At 43.4% G+C, this 14,403-nt stretch overlaps 1 protein-coding gene across 7 annotated transcripts in view; it reads right to left on the bottom strand.

The window, feature by feature from the left end:
• The window catches only part of SLC1A2 (solute carrier family 1 member 2), a 171,274-nt gene that overhangs the window by 56,469 nt on the left and 100,402 nt on the right, over positions 1-14,403 (bottom strand). For all 7 annotated transcript variants that reach the window (XR_008510928.1, NM_001133113.1, XM_054523801.2 and 4 more), the window contains 3 exon segments: positions 9,487-9,626; positions 7,176-7,328; positions 4,393-4,643 (listed from right to left, as the gene is read on the bottom strand). Coding sequence is in view for 6 of the 7 variants with exons in the window: in XM_054523801.2 (XP_054379776.1) it covers positions 4,393-4,643; positions 7,176-7,328; positions 9,487-9,626 (544 nt within the window). In the remaining variant the exon portion in view is untranslated.

Raw genomic sequence — 14,403 nt, 5'->3', positions numbered from 1 at the left:
TGAACTGCCAGTTATTCAAAATGGATGGGAAGGGAGGTCAGTGTTCTCTGAGGTGAGGCAAGGTGCTCTCTGTTCTAGCCTGGCCACATGTACTTGTGCAGGGAGAGAGGAAGCCTAGGGCCCGCTGTGTGAGGGAAGAACAGGCAGCCCACTTCTCCCCTCAATGTGGCGCCTTCGTCTGGGCAACATTGGTGTGAAGAGAATGCAGGGAGGATCACAAGAGAAGCTTCTGTGAACAGCAGAGTCATGCTCCCAGGAAAGAAAAGGGAACCAAAGCCAACTGTCGACCTATCCTAAGGATGCTAAAGAAGCCTAAGTTTGGTCTAAAAGAGAAATACTCATGGATCTAAATGAATGGTGGCTGTCAGGATCAGGCAGGAGGCCAGCTGCTACCTATTTTACATCCATTACGTCTTAGGGCAACAGTAACCCTTCGACTCAAGGGCAGCTTGCTAGTTAGTTGCTGAAGCAGGATTCGAGATGAGTTATGTTTGACTCCAGAAATCCAGATTTCAAATAGCACAGGCCAGTGATGTAAGTTGAAGCTGAGGAGATAGGAACACTGAACGCAGGCCTAGTTCTCTGCCTGAGTTCCTGATTCACAGAAGCTGTTCGGTTGCATAACTCCATGTAAGCGCTGTTTTAGTCTGTTTTGTGCTGCTACGACAGAATACCTAAGACTGGATAATTTATGATAAACAGAAATTTATTTTTTCACCATTCTGGAGACTGGGAAGTGCACAATGAAAGTATCAGCATTGGGCAAGAGCCTTCTTGCTGCGTCATTATATGGAGGAAGGTAGAAAGGCAAAGAGAGGCACAAAGGAGACAAACTCATTCTTTTATAGCAGCATTAATCCCATCCATGAGAGCAGAGACCTCACGGCCTAATCACCTCCCAAAGGGTCCACTTATCAATATTGTTATAATGGCAACTAAATTTCAGCATGAATTTTGGAAGGGACAGACATCCAAAGCATAGCTGGTGCCAATTCCAATCTCCCTTTCCCTAAGCCACCATCATGTCTCATCGTAAAACCTACAAAACCATAAACTGACCTACTCATCTTTCTTCTTGTCTACATACAGTCTATAGGTTAAGTGTGGCTACCTATAACCCTATCTATATCCTTAGCTTCCCCTGGCCCACCAACTCATGCCTGAGTTTACCTTCCTCCACTCACTATATCCCCCACACTGGCCTCACACAGCCTCCTTTTTCTTCTCTGAACATTATAAGTACTTTTCAGCCTCTGCATATCTGTGCGTCTACTGAGAAGCCTCTTTCCCCAGCTCTTTGTAGGCCTAACTCATTCTGATCCCCTATCCTCTCAGCTGAAACATCTCCCCTAATTACCACCAGCCTATCATCTTCCCTGTAGCCCTCAGAGAACACCTGTCTTAATGTTTAAGTCTCTTCTGTGTTTCCCTGATGTTTGTTTTGGTCTACCTCCCTCCCCTCTAACGTAAGTGAGCTCCTTGGGGCAGGGTCCTCATCTGCCTCCTCCCCTGTGACATCCTTGTGCAAAGCAGAGAGCCTGGCAGCCCATCCTGCTCACAAGTATTGGCCAAGTGAACATACACAGATCATGGAATTTTCTGGAGGAAAAGAACCCATGTGGTCTCTATTACTGGGCTAGATTTAATGTTGTAAGGCCATATCTCACAGCCAGTTACTGTCTTGGAAATCTCACTTTGGTTCAGAGTAAGCCCCAAAAAGCAAGCAGGAGACCTCTCTGCTCACAAAGACACAGGGACCTGACTTGGGCAAACCAGGCCCTGTCACCTGGGAGGAGGCAGTCTCCACTCTGGGGAGAGCTCATCTTCCTCTTTACATCTCTGTTTCTAACTCTGGTCAAGGAGCCTCCTCCACTCATGACAGGTTATTTTAAATCACTTCTAGCTGTACTCATGGACACAGAAGATGTCTCTCACGCACCCTTTCTCTCTGGAAATGCCATGTCCCTTTAAAAGAGTTTCCTGTCCTCAAGTCCTCTTCAGTGCCTTCCTCCCAGGCTTAAGGAATCTGTAACCATCCTCTCCCTGAGGTGGATTCTACACCATTCTTCCTCAGGTTGTCCTAATTCAAAGGGACCTTGACCCTGAGCCTACTGGGGCACCAAGGCTCAGTCCTCATATGAATTTTGGCAATAGAAAGTTGGGGTCAGGGCCGGGGTGGGGCAGGGAATGTCTCAGGTCTCTATTCCAGAATAGCAGACAGCACCCCTTGCCATGGGCAGCTACATGCAAAGACTGCCCATCCACCACAGCGCTCACCGAGTGTGAGTGTGGCCAGCTCCACAAAAGTTCACTCCAAGACCAGAGCAATAGCTCCAGGAGCCTGCCTGCTTCTTGGTCCTGCCTTCCTTCTTTCACAGAGCATGGCATGACCAGGCACAGAACTGAGTACAAATCTGTCCTTCCCAGGCCCTCCCATGCTCCACTCTCCCCCAATCTACTACCAGCTCAGCCTCCTGCAGCTGCAATCCCAGAACGCTCTTTCCAAAATGTTAAGAATGGACAGCACCCAATCACGTTCTCTCACTCTAAAGCAAGTCAGTTCATCTTTCTGAGCAGGCTGGATGAGGGGCAAACATGCTATACAGATGGAGCCCACTAAGCACCTTCTTCTCCAGCTTATTTCTATTTATTTCTGCATCCAACTTCCCTGGCCTGGAATGGTTTCCTTTAATATAGGTCCATGCTACATGTGCCACTAAAATGGTATCTGAAACCAGGGAACATATCCCAACCCAGAGTAATCTGGGCTCAGCAATGGTTAAGGACTACATTTTGGAGACAGCTAGGAATACATACTTTTCTTCTAAGCAAACTGTTTCCTAAGCTCATTCTTCTGTGCTTGGAAATGGCTGAAGTTTTAGCTTAGACTGCTTGGCTTTAGCTTAGTTTCTACCTGGGTTAATGGGAACCGGGGTGTGTGAGATGTGTTCTAGCCTACGCTGGCCTTAGGGCTAGAAAACAGGGTAGTGAATGGGGCCTACTTAGCTAACTCAGTGGTTCCACTCAACAGAATCACCTGTTTTAAAAAAATCTCAAGTTTAAAAAAATGTATAGGCATGTATGCAGCAAGCAAGAGTATACATTGCTAAGGAATCTGTACCCACTGCTACATGCTTTTGTAGTGCCATTTTGTAACAGCCAGCAAACTCAAAATACAAAACTCCTTGTCCTGACAAGGACATTTTTACTTCTAGGAATTTATCCTTTAAAAATATTATGCAATCATGAAAAAAAGAAGAGATGACTTTAAAATATTGTTCAATGTTTTTCATTGTTCAAACATTGTTCAATGAAAAAGTCAGATGTAACGTTTTATGAACAATGGAGTACCGTTGGGTTAAATTCTTTTTTTTTGTTTTTTTGTTTTTTGTTTTTGAGACTGTATGTCACTCTGTCTCCCAGGCTGGAGTGCAGTGGCTCTGCTCACTGCAACCTCTGCCTCCTAGGCTCAAGCAATTCTCTTGCCTCAGCCTCCCGAGTAGCTGGGATTACAGGCATGCGCCATCACACCCGGCTAATTTTTGCATTTTTAGTAGAGATGGGGTTTCACCACGTTGGCCAGGCTGGTTTTGAACTCCTAACCTCAAGTGATCCCCCTGCCTCGGCCTCCCGAAGTGCTGGGATTATAGGCATGAGCCACCACGCCCGGCCGGGGTTGAATTCTTTTAAAGATTATGCAGACTTGCATATGTGGCAAAAGAAAAATACAGGGGAGGAAACAACATTCTCAACATAAGTAACTCTAGAGAAGGGGAAGCAGAAGCTTCTCACTTTTACTTTGTGTACTTCTATACTTTCTAAAATTTTCATAATCTGCATGTACTACTTCCACAATTTAAAAAACTACCCAAGCTCCAGATTCATCTCTTGGAGATTCTGATTGTGTAGGGTATTTGTATTTTTTTAAAAGTGCCATTGGTGGTTTAGCTTTACTGCCAAGTTTGAGAACCACTGTGTATACTAGAAGGTTGTGGGCAAGGCTAATAAAAATATGCCCATGGACAACACAAAGACACATTTCCCAGCCTCATGCACAAAAAGGAAAGGAAGAGATAGATATAAGGAGAGAGAGACAGAGAGAGAGAGAGAGAGAGAGAGACAGAGAGAGAGAGAGAGAGAAAGGAGGACAATCCCAGAGCAAAAATATATTAAGTGAGCTGGAAAAAAAGGGAGGTTTAAAAAAATTAAAACCAGGAGACTCCAATCCCAAGATCCTGCCCTAAACCACCTCATAGAATCCCTGGGCCTAGACAGAGATAATCACATATTAAGAAAATTTCTACCCAGAGTTGGTCTGTTAAAATACTCTTAAGTTATCGCCTTGATAACTTAGAGGACTGGAGAAGAGAGAACATCTGAACTCTAGGTTACCTGTTGAAAGCAGGCTTGGACAAGGTTTTCAGGGAAGAGATTTCGAATAAGGTCCAGGAAGGCATCCAGGCTGGACACTTCATCATTCTTCTTCCCAGGCCCCAGCTGCTTCTTGAGCTTGGGATTCCCTGGATGGATAGCCAAGACCAGAATGACTCCCAGTACTGCGGCAATGATGGTCGTGGACATGTAATACACCATGGCTCTCGTGCCCAAGCGGCCACTAGCCTTAGCATCCAGGCCTGACAACCCTGGATTGAAAAGAAATGCAGAAGGATTAATTCTATTACGTTTGTGCTAGTGACCTGTGTCTACATTTCTATGACGTTGGCTTCATATTACTCAAATGTGTTGATTAAATCTCCTACTGTAGTCTTCCCTCAATATCCATGAGAGGGTTGGTTCTGGGACTCCCAACAGATACTAAAATCTGAGAGTGCTCAAGTTGCTTCTGTAAAATGGTGTAGTATTTGTATATAACCTATGCACATCCTCCTGTCTACTTTAAACCACCTCTAAATTATTTACAATACCTAATACAATGTAAATGCTATGTACGTAATGGTTATACTATATTTTTAACTTGTATTATTTTGTATTTTTTATTAGTTTTTCTCTCAAATATTTTCAATCTGCACATGAGGGACTCACAGATATGCAGGGCCGACTGTATTGAATATTTGGTCAATCCCATAGTTTATCATTCTATTATCCAGGGAGATTTTAAAGATTTTACAGAACTGGGAGAGTTGGAGATCCTCCTGTTTAGAGTTTACAAATGGTCTGTGACAAATTTTTTGTCTGTCTGCAATAATGAGTTAAAATAAAGTTGAAGACATCCCATTTTTAATTCTGAGATTATGTTCTTTCCACTTTTTTTTTTTTTTTTTTTTTGGTCTTAACATCTTCTTTCTTTTATGAAGCGATGGTGCTGGTACATGCTAGTTTTTAACTTGTTTATTTATTTATCTTTTAATGTCCTTACTTGGAAGACTAAAAAGCTAGTAGCTGTGTGCCACGCTCAAAATGTCTTTTGAATATATTACTGGTAACTGACATGGAGAGTCTGAGAATAAAGATTTTTCCCAGTCCTCTCATTTCTCCGAGGTGAAGCGTGAAGATCCACATTCCCAGCCTCATGCAGTGATTAGGGAACACACCGTGAAGCACCCTGCCAATGGTGGGCACTTCATCTATACCTAGGGAGGTTAGAGGAAATTCCAAGCAAATTCACAAAAACTCCAGCCCCACTGGGTTTTTTTTCCAGTTGTTTCTTGAATGTGTTCACTTCCTGGTTTCAGTTCCTGCTTTTACCAGAAAGAGAGATTGAACCCCTTTTTGGGGGTCAGTCCTTTTTGCTATGGGGGAGGAAGTTAGTGATGTGAGCTGCTCTAAATTAAGCTGACCTACATATGACCTACTTCTCTTTACAACCTAGTCTAATTCTAGCCGATGGGAGATAGGTTTCCCCACCAAGTTGGCCAACGTATGATCTGCTAACAGGTTTAGAGAACACTTTCTCTGGTTTATAGAGGAGCAATCTAGCGCTGAATGATAAGATCCCACTTAGCCCCTAAGTGCCTGATCCTGAGTTCCAGCATTTCGGGTACTGGGGTCACTGGTCAACCAGCTGAAGCCTCAACCCAGCTCAGCCCTTGAATCTCCTGGAGTGACCAGAGCCTCACTCACTTCTTTCATGAGGTGGCCAGTCCAGGGGAACAACTTCTCCAGATCACTTAGTTGGCTGGTACCCAAATATGGACCAAAGTTCAGCTTCCTGCCCTTAACACAGAGCTTAGTCTCCAAAGGGCACCAATTTATACCCTGTTTGAGCAATATTATTCGGTAAGGAGGAAAATATCAGTATAAGCCCACAGAGGAAGAACAAATTTTTTCAAATAAAGTAATTAATTATTTTAGTCAAAAATAATTGATGCTGGGACTCAGGATCTACACCTGTTAACAAATCATACATTGGCCAACTTGGTGGTAGTCAAAAATAAGTGAACATGATGCCACATATTAGGAGTACCTTTGTTCTCAAAAACTCAGAGGGCTTTCATACCTAGCATTTCATTTATTTTTAATGCCAACCTCCTTCAATTCCCAATTAAAATAGTAGATAGTTTCCTTTTCCATCTATTACCTTTATAAGTATCTGAACAAAATATAATTTAGAAAAGGGAGAAAAGTAGACATTAAAAATTAAGGCCAGGTGCAGTGGCTCACGCCTGTAATCCCAGCACTTTGGGAGGCCGAGGCAGGTGGATCATGAGGTCAGGAGTTCGAGACCAGCTTGGCCAATATGGTGAAACCCTGTCCCTACTAAAAATACAAAAGTCAGCCAGGCATGATGGCACGTGCCTGTAGTCCCAGCTACTCAGGAGGCTGAGGCAGGAGAATCACTTGAACCCAGGAGGCACAGGTTGCAGTGAGCCGAGATTGCACCACTGCACTCCAGCCTGGGCAATAGACGGAGACTCCATCTCAAAAAAAAAAAAAAATTAAAACCACTAGAGGTATCATCACTTGTAACATGTGGCTGTGTTTCCTTTTCTTTTTTTTTTGCTGGAGAGAAAGACAAATAGACTGACTAATCGATGGTAAGCTTTTATTTCTTTAGGGTTGATTATCCTCATTTCAGAGACAGGAAAACCAAAGCTCTGAAATGAGATGACACAGACAATCACATTCACTCAACCAAATTGAGATTCTACAGTCAATCCAAAAGCCGGGGCAGGAGTATGACCCATCTTAGCCAGGCACTAGTGAGGTGGTCTTACCTGTGATTAAGCTGGAGATGATTAGAGGGAGAATGAGCATTTTTAGCATCCTCATGAGTATATCCCCTGGGAAGGCTATTAACATAACCACATCAGGATGGATGGGAGATGCCAAGCGAAGAAGCCCTCCACACACTGCTCCCAGGATGACACCTAAAAGGAAGGGGAAAACAATCTGAATTTATTTTTTGCCCTCATCAAATGACTTACTCTAGACACTTGTTTCAGCAACATTGACCTTTCTTTTGCTTCTGCAGTATTAGATGATGAACAACGTGTAACAAAAACAACATTAGATAAGTGAAGCTGATTTTGATGACTAGCGAGAGAACTTTCTATACCTCCAACTATTCTAAAAAAAGTCAGCACCCAAAGAGTCAAGGAGAACTTAAGGCTTTATGAAAGTGCACATTGGCAACTTGACTCCAACTTCTTTGAGGCTATTTGTCTATAGAAATAAACTATAAGGGGCTGGGCACAGCGGCTTATGCTTATAATCCCAGCACTTTGGGAGACCCAGGGGAGTGGATCACCTGAGGTCAGGAGTTCGAGACCAGCCTGGCCAAAATAGTGAAACCCCATCTCTACTGAAAATACAAAAATTTAGCTGGGTGTGGTGGCAGAAACCTGTAATCCCAGCTACTTGGGAGACTGAGGCAGGAGAATCGCTTGAACCCAGGAGGCGGAGGTTGCAGTGAGCTGAGATGGTGCCATTGTACTCCAGTCTGGGCAACAAGAGTGAGACTCCATCTCAAAAAAATAAAAAGAAAAAGAAAGAAAGAAAGAACCCACAAGGACAGATATTGCCTCCTTGCCCAGCCCAAGCTTGGCCACATGGCATGACATTTAATGTGTGTCTTTTCATTGTAACTGGAGGCAAGATAAAAAGAACATTTAATTGACCAAGCTAGTGTGAATTCTATTTTTTCTTTCAATCTATTTTATTTGGCTTCCCATAATTTCCTCATGGCTCACTCTCAAGGCTTGTCCTTGACTTCTATGTCCTTTTACATAGTTTTTAGATTGCTGATCTTATGGGAGCTCAAGAATGGACTCTAAAATATATAATTTTGGAGGAAACAATTTAGGCAGAGATGCTGGCAGGGATCTTCCACTTTACAGACTCAAAGATCCCAGAAGAAAAATTTTATATCTCTGCAAATGGGTGGCCAACATGAATGACCCTTGCAGAAACCACAAGTTGGGTCACAGTACCACTGGCCATAAGGCAGGGATGGAGTTCCAGGAATGCAGGCTACGGTGTTAATTCCACAGATGAGGAAGGAGTAATGTGGCTGCAAGCCTGATTTTTTTTCTTCTGCAGGTAAAAATCATACTCTCCAACTTCTTCAAGTCCTGTGATGAATTAGATGTGGTTACATGGCAGGTAACCTTTGGAAAACCTAACCATGCCTGTGGTTTCTTATTAAGTGAACTTAGCTGTGGCGAGCTCCCAGTCCTGATCCTGGGCCACTGGCAACCACGGCATCTGTCTCAAAGGAAACGCCATGGAACGGAGGGGTTCAGGTAGGTGTGTGCGGGTGGGTGGGTGGGAAGGACGAGTTGTTCATTGCTTCTCTGTGAAACCTAAGTGAGAGCTGCAGAACAAGGGAGGGATTGAGAAAGGAAATGGTGTGGTTGTCATTACAAGAAACTGTATATTGCCCCGTTTTCAATAAACCCTCATAGGAATCTTAAGACCAAGATTGTATCAATAGCCTGAGAACAACCATCGCCTGGGTGAGGCCAGAAGCAGAAGAGGAGGAGGACTTGCAAGATGGAGCTGGAGCAGATCAAGGCATTGGAGCAAACATCTTCTACACTGACCTCGTTAGCTAATGTGCCCAAATTACCTAAATTAATGATGTGTCTGGAGAAGCTCAGACCTTGGGAGCCATTTTAGTGGGGTTTTGTGCAATACTTGTGCTTATCTTGATGCAGGTGGTTCTCTAAATGTGGTCCATGGACCACTGCTTTGGAACCGCCTAGGTTTGCTAATATGTAGATTGCAGGACCTCATTTCAGGTGGCCCAAAGCAAAGTCTCCATAAGCATAGGAATCCACATGCCAACACTCTCACAAGATATTTACTTGCAAAAAATTTAAGAACTACTAGAATCCAAAGGAGAACGAATGGCTAGAGGAGGTAAGGAGGAAAATTATATCACTGAAGCCTGGGCAGACAGGGCCCTAGGCAAACCACGTGGCTTCCTTTCTGGTGGAAGGGCTGGCTGCTGAGACCAGCTGCCTCACAGAGCCAGGAGAGTCCCAGAGAAGAGGGGGCTGGGGGTGGGGTGGTGCATGTACCTACCAAACACTGTCAGGGTGAGCAGCAGATTCTTCCCCAGCTTGTCACACAGGCGCAGGCCGAGGTGCCGGTGCTTGGGTTCCTCCGAGCCGAGGTGACTGTCGTGCATTCGCACTTCCACCTGCTTGGGCATATTGTTGGCACTGGAACGGAAGTGAAGGCAGAGATTAGAGAGACTGGCATCTCCCCTATACAGTTTCAGGGGCTTGACTGGTAGGAACCTCTCCAGGCACAGTTGGAATCTGGAACCATCTGCAGGAAAATAAAAGTAAGTGTGACTCAGGGTCACCTATAAGCAGGACAGTAGGACACACTGAGAACTGATGTGGACCCTCCCAGTAAAGGAAAGGAACACTGCATGCAATGGTAGGGTCTTCCAAGGAGTTACCCCCCCCCCCCATGGTAACTTGGAGAAGGAAGTTACCATGTTACAGAGCCTTTACTTGAGTCTTGACCAAGGTTGCAAAGGCTAAAATAGAGATCCAAATCCAGATAGGTCTGGCTCCAAAACCTGAGCTATTTTGTTCTTGTAACAACAGCAAAAAGGTGACTTTTTCAGGAGAGTCATACTTGAGTTACATCAACTTTGAAATGTCTCCAAGCTCAAGCCTTTCCCATCCTGACATGTAAACGTCACAAACACTGATCATCCAAGCTTTATTTCTTTTTTGGAAAAGATAGTTTATCTAGTAAAAAATAATAATAATAATTCAATCTATTGTGGCTTTTAAAAGGTCACCTACATTATCAGGACTGCTAAACTGGCAAGAGCTAATACCACTGAGAGTCCAAGAAGTATGGCTTTAAGAAGTATTTTGATCACCTCCAGCTATGGTTGCAGCCAAGCCCCTTTCTGGGTAAACCTCAGGTAAGCCTAAGCCATCCTGGGAGTCTGCCCAAAGGAGCCCTTGCTGGGGTAATGGGCGTACTTCTCTTTCCTCAGCTTTGTCACTTCCCAGGCCAATAAGATTCCAGATGTAAGCTTGGGGATTGCCATAGGGAGGCCAATTTTTCACTTTGATATCTTAGAACATTTTTTTAGCTGCTATTTACAATCACCATCATTTGATAAAAGAAAAAAAATAAGCCTTTCACACCTAGAAAGAGAGGTGTCTCTGAACAGATGACAGTGCTTTCAAGACAGGGAGGTGTTGCATTATCCAGATAGTCTTGTCATAGACTGGAGAAAACCTCCTTTGGAACCAACACCAAGCTGCAGACCAGTATTTTGGAATAACTGGTTATAATGGGAATAGTGTGGGTTTTGGAGTCAGAGGGCCTTGACTTCAAATCCTGACTCCAACTCTTGCTAGCTGTGTGGGGTGTAGAAAGAAAAGCCTGATGCCTACTTCATAAAAATTAAACAAAAATATGCTAGCATAGTACCTTTCTCCAGTGTACACAAAGAAGAGACATATAACACCCATCAACTTCATGACAAGGATGATATTTTGTTCAGGGGGCTTACCCACTGGCCCTGCCATTCTAGCAAGACACCAAGAACTTAGCTTCCAGTCTCAGAGTTAAGACCTGGAACCCAAATACAACTACTTGGTTTTTCATAACAGGCTGCTTAATATACTTGCTACCCAAATGTTTTAAAATTAGGAATAATGTTGCATGATCAGATGAGAATGTTAGTCAAAATATAGGCTTCTTAGTCTCCCCTTAATGGTCTAATTTTCTACTCATCTAGTTAATTTCTGAGGCAACTTCTGGTTTCCTGACATATGTGTGCACTAACAATCCCTCAGACCATCTGAAAAAGAAAATAGGGTATGACTGCTCACAGCAGGTGGGTGAGGGCCTTTCTGATCAGTGAGCAACAAATACCACTTCCTCCCATCGCCAAGTGAATCAGACAGAAAATCCATTTTACAACACAGCAGGGGGAAATGATCAAAATGATCTTTTTAACATGGATAGACCATATTTCTGTGTTTGCAGTGGGATCTTTTTCCATTTTTAAACATGTCTCCAGCAAGTAATCTGAAGCTCTAAACCAGGAAATGTCAAACAAAGAATGGAGGTAGTACGTGTTCTGAAATGGTGAATGTATTTCCTTAGCCAGCTCTTGGCAAAACTCTCCAGTCCCCTTGAGATCACTAATCTCCTTGCCTTCTGCTTCATTTGAATCCCTCCTGCCATTGAAATGAGAATCAGGCACATGGTTGGTATTCAAGTAAAACTAGGAAGTATTTAAAGCAACCATTCTGGCAAGATCCATATGATGTAATGGAAGCGTCAGGCATCAAAACAGCCATATCAAAGTGAAAACACACAAACATTAGGTTAGCATACACACCCAACCCGGCAACGTGGTTGGATGCCTGTGCCACACATTTCTTTGTCGTACAAAATTGCTGCCTCTTTAATGGTTTGTTTTGTAGGCCATAACAAAATGTCCCTGAAGCCCTGAATCAAAATAGCCACATCAAAGTGGCTACATCAAAATACTATAAACCCACAAATATTTATTGAGAGAATTCTCGTGAGTTGCCCTCTTGGAATTAAACAGATATGGAAGACTTATAAGAGTTCTTGATGTTTGCACATAGAAAATAATTTTTAAGGTAATTCAGGGACTCAGCTTGCAGCTGGAAACACAGTCCCCCAAGAACTCTTTGTAAAAGTTCTGACTAATCTAAAAATTCCAACTATTCTAATTAGTCTAACTAATCACTACATCTCCCAGAAGACAAACAGAGACTGACATGGGAACTATCATGTAATATAGCATGATAGAATATTATATAATATACAGCTGCTTCTAAGCCTATATACCTTTAGAATAAGATATAAGTTTTAAAAAATGTGTTCACACAAACAGCTATATAAATGCTGATTGCAAACACACCTGGTAACAGTGACAATAACAGGGATAACTTATATTTATTGAGTGTTCTCTATGTATCAGACACTATACTCAGTAATGGGTATGGTACAATCTTTACTCTTAAAGAGCCTTTACTCAGAGAGGAAACATAAAGCACATTGTACTGTAATTGTCTGCTTTATGTACAGGCCATGAGCAAGCTTGCAAAGGAGTCTATGGGAAATCATAAGAACAATGCCTAACCCAAGTTCAGGGAAGAAGAAGGGATGTTCAAGAAGGGGTCCCAGAAGGGGCCGAGACCTGAGTCAGCTCTTGAAGGATGGATTTACTTTAAATGCTTACATTCTCCACCAGTCTATGAGCCCCAGGAGGGCAAGATTGTGATCTTTAACACCTAGTCCTGAGTGCTTAATCAATGTTTGCCAAGAGAAATTGAGAATTGAAAAGCAGCTCTAAAAGGGCCCCTTGCTTGCCCCTGGCAATAAGGCTCTTCTGCAGACAGACTGGCAGCATGCCACTTCAGTCAGATTCCGACCATTCTTGCATTTATTCCACAAATTTCTAGTGGGCCCATATTACAGGCACCATACTGTTGTTGATGTTAAAGATGTTGCAATAAACAAAAAGACAGAGCCCTTGATATCATGGAGTGTGCACTTTAGTGAGAGAACAAATACATGGATAAATACATTTTAAGTAGTGAGAAGTGCTCAGAGGGGGGTTGTATTAGTCCATTCTCTCTCTGCTAATAAAGACATACCCGAGACTGTGAAATTTACAAAGGAAAGAGGTTTGACTCACAGTTCAGCATGGCTTGGGAAGCCTCAGGAAACTTACAATCATGGTGGAAGGGGAAGAAAACGTGTCCTTCTTCACATGGTGGCAGCAAGGAGACGTGCCAAGCAAAAGGGGGAAAAGCCCCTTAGAAAACCACCAGATATTGTGATAACGCACTTACTATCACAAAAACAGCATGAGGGTAACTGCCCCCACGATTCAGTTATCTCCCACAGGGTCCCTTCCACGACACATGGGGATTATGGGAGCTACAGTTCAAGATGAGATTTGGGTGGGAACACAATGAAACCATATCGAGGGTGAAGGAGAAGGATAGTAGTGTGTGGGGAGGCAGCGTGATTTTGTATCAAGTGTCCAGGGAAGGCGTCTGTGATGAAGGGACATTTGAATAGAAACCTAGAAGAAATGAGGGGTCTCCTCAAGTATTTTATGCAATTTGTCTAGAGCTTAGCAAATAAATGGAACATACACAATTTGGAAATCTGTCTTACTACCTAGATCCTAAAGCTCCCACCCAGATGCACACTCTGGGGTCCACATGTTGATTTTTACATGGATTCAAATGAATATGTAATAAGTAATGCTGGGCCCTATCACCATCATGAATATTATGAGGGTTTAAATGACTATTCCAGCGCCCCCTAAGAGGTATGGTTACCAGGAAGAGGTGAGTTGGATACAGGTGGAAAGCCTAAGGTCGCAACAGCCAGCAGGTTTGCTCCCATGGCAACGAGCAGAAAGTGCCAAACCTGGTCTGGGAAGTCCACCGGATACACAGTAAGTCATGTCCAGTGTGCACACTTACCCCTTTACTGATATTCCCTTCCTATGTCCTGTGGCTGTGAACACAGAACAAAGCAATAAAACCCAGGTTGGATTTGGGTCCACCAAATCTCTCGAGGCTAATGCTCTCTGACACTGTTCACCATCTGTGTTTCTGCTTGAGGGCCTCCTGAATCGAGGAATATTAGCAATGCAATGCCTTAATGTTGGAAGTTCCAGTGCGCCAACTCAGACCGATCTCTCAAATGGCCTCCACTGCCTAACAAAGTAAGGCCATGTGATGGGACAGCTGTTGGGATAATTAAAAACTTTTAACAATGAGCCCATAATTTCCTTCAGCCTTAGCCTCTCCATAAAATTATTTAAACAGCTGTTAATTTTGCAATCTCTGCCCAGTTCTTTCTCATGCAAATCCACGTGAGTCCTGTTTCAAGGCAAGCTCAGCTTATCGTGCAACTCATCCTCTGTGACTCAGAAGGGAATGTGTAATGGGGCTAACGCTA

This window comes from Pongo abelii, chromosome 9 (genome assembly GCF_028885655.2).
Source record: "Pongo abelii isolate AG06213 chromosome 9, NHGRI_mPonAbe1-v2.0_pri, whole genome shotgun sequence".
Lineage (NCBI taxonomy): Eukaryota > Metazoa > Chordata > Mammalia > Primates > Hominidae > Pongo > Pongo abelii.
The sequence above is the reverse complement of the archived record's forward strand: the minus strand, read 5'-3'. Positions and strand labels throughout refer to the sequence as shown.